The 10,329-nt window shown below is 33.7% G+C and overlaps 1 protein-coding gene across 1 annotated transcript; it reads right to left on the reverse strand.

Moving 5' to 3' along the window:
* Positions 1 to 693: 693 nt before the first annotated feature.
* Positions 694 to 8,552, reverse strand: LOC125675304 (fibrinogen-like protein A). Its single transcript, XM_056160374.1, has 6 exons — positions 8,459 to 8,552; positions 8,124 to 8,270; positions 5,871 to 6,004; positions 3,689 to 3,785; positions 1,760 to 1,924; positions 694 to 981 (listed from the first exon to the last, which is right to left on the reverse strand). The coding sequence occupies exons 1-6, from the start codon at positions 8,538 to 8,540 to the stop codon at positions 737 to 739; spliced, it is 870 nt and encodes a 289-aa protein (XP_056016349.1). The 5' UTR covers positions 8,541 to 8,552; the 3' UTR covers positions 694 to 736.
* Between the last annotated feature and the right edge of the window lie 1,777 nt (positions 8,553 to 10,329).

Consider the following 10,329-nt stretch of genomic DNA (forward strand, 5'->3'; position numbering starts at 1 on the left):
TAAGGAATACACATGTGAAAAATGAAAGCTCTGTCAAAATCCATTTAAAGGTTATAACAAAGGTCAAAAGTTTCTAAGAGTAGGTCAAACCCTAAGGTCAAGGTTATAAAATTAACATTTCTGCTACATAAAGAAAGATATTGTCAAAAGAATATATGAAAGCTCAATGACCAACCATTCCAAATATACCACAAAATCAAAGTTTCACGAACAGAATTGCAGATTAACAGACAAAACGACAGACTTTATGAGAAACATACGCATTAAAAATTATATGCCCCCGAATATCGGATAACGGTGAAATAAAAATAATCACTTGGATTTGATTTTATAATTTAATATTTTCAGGTCAGCCCTATCAATGTATGTACATGTGATGATGGTTTTGAGTAATGCAGTCAATTTCAAAACTGTTTTTTGTGGTAGGACGCAACCGTTTCTCTATTCATCATGTTATGTTTGTGTTATCTATTTAGTACTTAATTAATCTATATCCCAAAAAATTAAAGTGAGGGAGAATTTGATTTTGTGTGTCAATGTATCATGAACATGCTTTCGCGTAGGTCACACGAGCTAATATAATAGAATGTGAGCCAACTATCATCATTTACCTCAAGCTGCGTTTATGAATATACAAGTATATACTCGGACACATGAAGAGAGGAGAAATATAAAAAAAGAAGAAGAAGAAACTTCATTTCCATAGTTTATTAATTGTGTTGACACTCTGTATCAATTACCATGGTCGGATCATCATGGAGGCTCTTCTCAATGCTTCGTGTTTATTCCCCCAAGCATACCAGTTAAGTTTGAAGTCACTGACCACGGCGGAGTTAGCATACTGTCCATTCATGTTCAAATAGGAACACTTGTTATACCACCACGCTGCTTTATAATACGTCGCGCAATTTGTTTTATAGTTGTCGTTATCTTGATCTTTTGTTGTATATTTCATTCCATTGTGGTAGCTGAAGCTGTCCCCTAGAATAAAGCATAGTAACAAATGTAATGTTGTCTTCAGTAAATATAAATCATAGTAATAAATCCAACGTTGTGTTATGGAAATATCCAGAATGAATAGGCATCTCTGTAGTAATAATTGTCAAAAAGAAAAAGGAATAAGATTTTTAAATAAAAAGAAGAAAAAAAGCCCATGACCCCCAAAATAATTAAACAAAAAATAAACAAAAGAAGACAGTAAAAAAAAAACTTTATCCTTTCGCCATTGCTCTCTAGACCTTATTTATCAGACATTTTGAGGTCGTCTTTATACGTGAATTTAGAGGCATTCTGGCTGATAACTGGGAGGTGACACTGTATAGTTTTTTGAAAGATTTTAAAGAATTAAATCTAACTTTATGATGAAGTAATGGTAAATCATTAAGAACCCTAACATTACAGATAGTCTTAAACGCTTTGCATAGATAAACATTCATGGCATTCAAACTTTGCTGATTAGTGACGGGATTCTCGACGGTACATAAAATATAAAAAGATCAATGAAATAATCAGTCATCCAATCAACCATTCGATCAAATCCTTTGTATAGATACACATTCATACGACCAATGAATCTGCAGTCAACCCATCCATCAAGTAGAATTATTTGTACTATCAATAGTTTGGTAAATTTAGGTATATACATGTAAAATGACATTATAGATAGGTGACTCAAAAGATGAATAATATGAATACAAATAATGAGTATAATCGTATTTTTCTTCTTAGCATTAAAATCAGAAAAAAATCATATCCTAACCTGCCGTGCCGCTGTATCCAGACACAGTCAGTTTGTATTTGCTGCTTTCGTCACCAACAGAGAACTTGGAGTATTTAGCGTACGCCTTCTGACCGTTGAATTTCTGAAGGTCCACACGTAGGACGTGGTTCCCTGACTTGGTCAGCAAATATAGAACGTCGTTTCCTTTTAAGGATAATATGTTAGAATTATAATTGATCAGTTCATATGACTGATTTTTTTTACAATCCTCAATGTAAATTTTTCAAGCACTCCCAGCGTATTCCTCTCAGAAAACACCCCGAAAGAACACTTTATGATCATATTGCTTCCATTTCCTTTCGCCAACATTTTGTTTATAAGCACTTCGTTACTAGCTTGAAAATACGGATGTATATTTAATTGCTGTTATAAAATTCATTTCAAAATTAAGGATTGTCTCCTTCACCCATAGCTCTTATCCTTAGACGAATTTGACTCCACTTTTTTGGCACACTGTTTTTCCCTATAATTGCTCTAAAACTTCATTGTTATTTCGGATTTCAAACATTTCGGTTGAGCATCACTGAAGAGTCATTATTTGTCGAAATACGCATCTGGTGCATCACAATTGGTACCGTGTAAGTTTTACATCCGAAACAGAACTTTATAAAATATGACCAACGACCCCCTATCCTTAGCAAAAAGTAAATTGAGTCCTGTACCTTAGCGGGATGAACCAAAGGGTCAAAGGAAAATATAACAAAATATACCCTGTTTTTGCTGCGAAATGTCTGGGCATGATGCCATGAATATACAACTGTTTCAGAAAATTCTTTAAGAGGATGAATAGGTTGGATTTCATAAATGACAAAGTTTTATAAGCTTAAAAGTTACAAAAGCCATTTCCAATCTAATTAAAATTAGACCCCTTAGATCCGCGCCGTATACGCTGCGTAAGATCTGACATAACCCGATTAGGGATCATGTTCAGATAAACTTTATATCAGCCAATCAGCGCGTCGGCTTTGAAACCGTAGAAGTTTATAATTCAAGGAAAACGGCTGCGATTTTTTGGTTTGAAAGAAAACATATCACAGTTGGATGTGACGTCACAATCCACCGTTTACGTCGACTGGCGTTATATTCCTTGCGTTAATTAAGTAAACTATTTTGAAAACTCTTCAAATCGTACCCATCCCTATTCATACATAAATTGCAATTCACAATTAATTTGATTTGGGTGTATTTTATCTCGTACATTTTGTTGTTTGTATGGACAGAATAGATTAGACATTATTGCGAAAATTTAAAATTCCTTATGTGAGAATATACAATTTTATAATGTGCATTAAACTCCGTGGGAAAGCGATTACTGCAACCTGTTTACGAATTGTTGGGAACCACCTGAATAGCCATCATTGTCTGTATGGCGCAATATGACTGGCTGATAGTTCTCATGAATATTCCAAGCAAAAGGTCATGTAGACATGACCCCCAATGTGGTTATGTCAGATCCTATTATAGCGATTGTGAGCGTATCCTAGGATCTGATTTTAATTAGATTGAAGCCATTTCGAGACTCCATTCAGGTTTACCCTAAACATAGACCCCTGGACAAACCAGAGGTTGGATCAGGTATCTAGGAGGAATAAGCATCTCATGTCGACCGGTCACACCAGCCAAAATCAGTGCGCCAAAATATTCCATATTCCATATTTCTTTGTAGGCAGCAATAATAAGAATGATAGAATGGGGAAATTGATCAGAATATATTTTTTTTCTTATTTAGAAGTGAAAAACTGGGAAACCCAGACATGTTTGCTGCTGTAGTAGGTAGGTGTCTGACTAAGTGTAACCGCACAATGCATATCCATGTAAATCAGTGCATAGCATTGACATTTCATTACCAGTACCTTTGTCTTCAACATTCCGACGTAAAGAACACTGCATCTTCCGACAAATACTCACCTATCCAATAGTTGTGATTGGCATTACCAAATCCAGTTTTGTAGGCTCTCCAGTCCCTGTAAAAGTCTGTCGACCCGTCTAGTCTTTTGTGAATAACCTAAACAGAGAGCGTTAAGTCAAAAATACATTATATTCTAAAACCTTGTTATGATATCCCCATATTCACACCATTTCCCAGATCTCAAACACCTAAGAAATGTAATTTCTATCTTTCATGAAATGGTGAATATAACGAACAGTGATCAAGCTCATAAATCCTATAAGGAATACCAAATTAAAAGTTGGCGGAACACGGACACCTGGATACATCAAAGGTAGGATCTGGTACTAAACAGGAGTAGCCACCCCCGTCAACCGGTCACGCCTGTCTTTAGTCCTATATCTTGATCAGGTACTGGTAAACGGAGTGACCAGTAGCGAAAATCAGTGTGTTGAGAACGGCCTCACAATTGGTTGTAATGACAAACTAAGTCGTTATAACGACCATGGAATTTGGCAAATGTTGACGTTGAACGGGACTGTTGAAACCCCATTAAACACAAACCTGTTTGTCAGTAGCCTGCCTCGATTTAAAAACGGAATGTACACAGAATAAGCTCTTGTGTATCAAATCGTTTGAAATACAGATATATCATATGTAGATGAGGATGGGACATTCTACATAGATATGGGAAGTTGACGATGGAGAAGCCGAAGTCATGACGTTTATCATGAACTTGAGTTGTTAGTTTGCCGTACGAAGCAGATGTGGAAGACTCTAAGGGGTCTTTTATTTCGAGTTCATTGGGATATATTGAATCAAATTATGAATAAAAATGATTATTGTTAACAGACAAAACGTCGCAGATAAATCTAAATATCAAGTTGAAGACAACAACAAAAGATCATGGCTCATGTAGAAGCTTTTTGATAAATTCTGAATATAAAAATGTACGCAGTACAGTTAAGGTGGCCAATGGAAATATGCAATCGAAAAACATCAATTATTACGAGTAGGACGGATGAAACATTTTGGAGCTTTACTGATGTTGCATCAAAATATGATGGACACATATTCAGGATGATGCTATTTTATATTTAGACTGACCGTGTGATTTGGTGTCGTATGGTTTTAGTAAATATACCTGCAATATTGAGGTGATCAATAAATGTCGATATTGCAAGAGCATGATAAGGTTGAAATTCCAACCTTAAGTCAGGAATATTTTGAAACTCTGTAGTATATTAAAAAACGCTGCGGAGTTCTGAAGATTTTGGTTTATAATTGTTAAAATCACATTGAGTGCGTGTTGAATCTCTTACCGGTCTTCTGTATTTTTAATTCAAATTAGATCATATATTTATAAGATTTCTCCAGGTCATCAGCACTTTTGAAATAGCTTAATATTTCTTTGGCTCACGTTAGAAAACCCATTATGATGCATTGAGGGTATCATCTTGCAATAAATCGATTTGTAAGAGCAACCCATCTGCCCCCTTCTCTATAAATAAAGCATGACTGCCTTCATACGGGGTAAATAGAAATTATTTTTGTGAATTTATAAGAATGGCATTGTTCTCAAATTAATAGTCGTTTAGATATCTGCAAACATTTTCCCATTTAATTGTAAAATATATTTTTCATAAAAAAAAGTTGATCTACCACTTACTGCAAATGAAATGCTTCATACTATCATGATGACGTCATGATAACAAGTGTATCACGATCAATTTTATCAAGGTGACATATTACATCAGCGACAAAAAAGTTTATTGTTAAGTTTTTTGTGTAGTACTATACTTCATTGCTTTTTAGAAACATTAATTATGTTATTTCATGGTATTTTGCAGGATTGCGATTTTTTTGTTGTTTTTGTGTGATGTCATAATACATATTCCTGTATAGATCATGACAAGGCTCTTTACTTGAACATTAACTGTGCTGCGTAATAAACGAACATCATTCGTGCCCATGGGCAACAGCCTGTTGGAAGAATGGCATTGTAAAGCATTCACTTTGTTACATCATTAAAACTACTATAATTTTCTAATACATTTTAAAGCTGTTTGTCAGAAATTATTCGTTATACAATAACGTAAATGTAAACATCAACACAGATGATATCAATAGCGTATTATCTACCAAATCAAGGAAATTAATAAAAAAAATAATGGATACGCTTGACTTTCTTGAAATACTCACCGTCCAGCCGCCGCCTTCTGTTGTCATGTCACAGTACACGTGCTTCTTTGTTTTAAGATCAGGATATATTACATACACTCCATCTTGCCTCTTTCTCTTTGGGTTCTTCTTCAATATGGTTGCACAGTCTCTCACTTAAACCGAACAACTCAAATAATACACTAACAGCATTAATAAATTACTTAGAGTACAAAAATATGAACATTTCAATATACTGGAATAATTCTATAAGCACAGCCTTCTAGTTTATCTTCATCAATGGGTAATTTCTATGGTTCTATAACTAAAAATCAAACAAGTGAGCGATTCATGATATATATTTAGTGTTAAAGAATTTTACTACATAGATGTACAAATAGATGTATTTGAACCTAAAATTTTCACGTGTGTTAACAATAATAGACACTTTAAACAAATCTCTGATAGGGTCGATATTGATTCTGAATATATATATCATTTTATTCACAATGATTAAATGATATAATTAACTGTGTGATCATACACCATATTTTGAGTGAACGTATATGATTCGAAAGCGCTCCATAACGACAATCTAATTGACCCGTTTTATTGTGATTTGAATGATATAATAATTATTAGTGTCCTATCTGTGGTGCCATCACAGCAAGAACCATAAATGTACTTATACAATTCAAATCTATCTGAGTTTGAGTTATTGTTTCATTTAGATTTATTGAATATTGTTTTACGTCCCTCTCGAGAATATTTCACTCATATGGAGACGTCACCACTGCCGGTGAAGGGCTGCAAAATTTAGGCCTAGGCTCGGCGCTTATGACCATTGAGCAGTGAGGCATCTTTATTGTGCCACACTTGCTGTGACACGGGGCTTCGGTTTTTGCGGTCTCATCCGAAGGACCGCCCCATTAAGTCGCATTCTTACGACAATCAAGGGGATATTGAGGACCTATACTAAATCGGATCCCCACGGGAATGTTACATTTAGAAAGTTCAATGTTCTGATACTTTTCGTCTTTAAGTAGATAAAACATAACCTGAAAACTGTGAACAAACTGTATATGTCCTTCAGTCTTTTCTAGAACAGTGAACATTAACGATGCGAGGCTTTATTTTTTTTTTTTTTTTTTTACAAAGAAACAAGTCAGTTATTGATATCAATAAATCTATCAGGTCTAGATATTGAAAGAAATGTTTATAATATTAAAGGTGTATTAGTTGTGAAAATGATAACCTTTTTCCCCCAAATATCTTAATTGCATGGAAATACATATTAATGACTAACAATTCCTGTGTTATTTATTGCAGTTGGTTTCTTTTAACAAAAATAAAGCTAGATGAGAATTTACACCTCAATAATCCAAATAATCCAAATACGCTATGTATACATATGTGTCTGAACCCCCACCCTAAAAAAAAAACATTCAACAGTCATGTTTGAAGCCAGTATTTCAATATTCTACGGTCGTTATAAAAATCTAGTTTACAAATATAACCTATTATTGGGTAAAATGCTGTCTGGCGTGTTTCATACCGATTGTTAGACCGTTCTTGGCACACTGGTTTTGACTAGGGGTTACTACGTTTACGTGATCAAGATATAGGGCTCATGGCGGGTGTCCCCGGTCGACAGGGGATGCTTACTTCTCCTAGGATTCTGATCCCACCTATATCCAGGGGTCCGTGTTTGCTCAACTCCCTTTTTTCTTTTGCTTATAGGAGTTTTCAGATTCATCACTGTTCGTTATCTTCACCTTTCATAGTGCGGGGAAAATATACCATGTTTTGAAATTTCTGATACAGGGAACGAATTGGAATTATAGGAATCAAGCATTCTTTTTAAAGAATCTATCGATGTGTAAACTCCGGGCATTTTATTAAAAACTTAGCATAGAGGTGCTTTCCACCTTTATTCAGTTTGTGAGTAAAACGGCAAGCTTTTACACACAGTTTTCAAAAAGAATGTTTAATCTTATAATAAACATTTATTATGTACAAAATGAAGAGAAACATAATGAAACTAAGTTAGATATCCACTTTTAGTATAAGAAATGTATAAGGAATAATTATAGTGTGGCAAGAAAATAACAACTCAATCACCAAATTCACATAATCATGTGCTTGTTTTGAGGTAAAAGGTGTGTAAAATCATTAAATACTGGTACTTTTACTGAAATATATACAATTGGACAATTTTCATTGAATAAAACTTTTGATGACAAAATGACAACTAATGGCCCTAAAAGACAATCACTAAGCTATAATTTCACTTACACATTGGGTATTTGTCCTTGATGATTCCAGTCACTTTGTAGGTGGAAACAAAATTTACATTGAAGGAAACAGGGTGATCCTTTTGAATACGGGATTCCGCGAGTTTCCATTTCCAGGGTGTGTTTTCCAGCTGTTGTCGCAGTTTGTCTGTAATATTTCAAAAATAGAAGTATACTTTATATCATTATTTCATTTTACGAATTTATGTATGAAAATTACTATTTGTTTGGATTTTAATTAACCTTTAGATAGATGATTGTCTACAAAATGTTACTTATACTATCATTTGATGAAGACATTGTAATTTACAAAAAGTATAAAGATAAACAACATACTCTGAATTGTCGGATGGCTCTTGTCCATCGTTGATTTATCCGGCAGGATAACAAATACACACAGCAGGATGATATTCTTCATAGTGCTAATGGTCATTTGCTACGAGAAAACAATGCAACATATTTATAATACCTCACAAATGCAACCTTCTAATTAGTTTGAAAGCCGACACTTTTCGTAGGAAAACTGAGACTTTGTCGTGTGTGTCCCTGTCAAAACAACATATATATTAGACGCAATCCTGAGTGGAAGCTCTTTCTTGTTGTGAGTTTTGAAAAATGTAGGCAAATAGGATACAAATTGATCTAAAACCTGTGCTAAGGTACATAATTGTTTCAAGCTTTCTACTTTGTCTCCTTTGCTTCTTGTGCTTGCTTTGATATTCAGTTAAGGCGTATCACAGAACTTGACTTTAAAATGAGTTGATATGTATTGATAACTGTTCGTTATCTTCACCTTTCATGTAGCGATTAATTTTTAAAGGTCGGTGTCCTTCTTAGTGTAAAACAAAATCTTACGATTCAGATATATGTATATTTGAATTTGTAATAGCTTAGTGTTTGTATTACTCCTAATCATATAAAAATAAATACATGTATTTTTATTTATTTATGTTTTTATACATTCATTTACTTGCTCCTTAATCCATATGCGCGGAAAAATTTGATAAACTATTCAAAATTAATTCTAAAGTTTTGAAATTTAATGTACTGTATAAACGAATGTAATTGTTGTTCGCAAATCAATACAAGTGAAACATACGCAGCAGGGAAGAATCTTGTTTAAACCATGTTTTCATTTCAATGTAACTCACAAACTTACTTCGAAAGGAAGAATTCTAAAGAATCTAGTTCAACAAGTCTTTTGAATTCAATAGAATTCAGTTATTTTTGACAAAAAGTTGCGCTATGACAAACTTTGAGTATATCAGTATATGTGACCTTGGTATTCCAAACGAATTTTATTCACTGTTGACAATGAATGATAACCAACATTAATTAATTTTGAATAATACACGTTACTGTGTCATTGATGTAAAATACACCGATAAAATATTAACGTCTCTCCCTCTTTCTATTTTGCTGACTCACAGGTCAATATAACTCCTAACAGTGAAACACACAATATGAAATACATTTATAGATGACTTTCTAGTAAAACTGCATTTTCGACTAAATAGATTGAATTTCAAAGTTTTCAATTTCCAAATATCGTTGTATATATTCTTCATTTTTCATCCACATAAGATTTCTCTAGTATAATATTCCTCCCTAATTGCAACATAGATCGAACTAATATAAAATATGTTTACTTTCTCCACCTTCGTCTACTTCATTGTTATTCATTTACTATATCTTTATTCATCTTTTTGTGAAGAATCAATTCGGAAATTATTTAATGATCAATGATGTTGACGTAGACTACGTGCAAAAACCAGGAAGTTACATTTAAATCAACACCCAGTGAAATGTATTCAGCACGAAAGATTATTGTGAAGAAATAATTAATTTTGAAGTATTTAATTCAACAAACATGTTGAAATTCCTATTTATTCAGCCATATCGTATATAGGAAATTTGCACGTCTTTAAATAAAAAAATTCACCTCTAACGGTTCCAGTTGTTTAAAAATCGATAATTCAAAGCGCATCTCGTTCACTGATGAAAGTTAATATTAACCATGAAATCATCTTAATGACTACGTAAATATCTTGATTGTAAGATATACGCTGATAACGGCGCAGCACGTCTCCCTTGTTCTGTTTTGTCAATGAGAAATATCCCATTACCACGAGGGTATACCCATTCATGCAATGCTGACAGCCCGTACTGTGAAGGCGGGATTACTGTGATATCTACAGATAATATTC

Source organism: Ostrea edulis, chromosome 3, assembly GCF_947568905.1.
Source record: "Ostrea edulis chromosome 3, xbOstEdul1.1, whole genome shotgun sequence".
NCBI classification, from domain to species: Eukaryota; Metazoa; Mollusca; class Bivalvia; order Ostreida; family Ostreidae; genus Ostrea; species Ostrea edulis.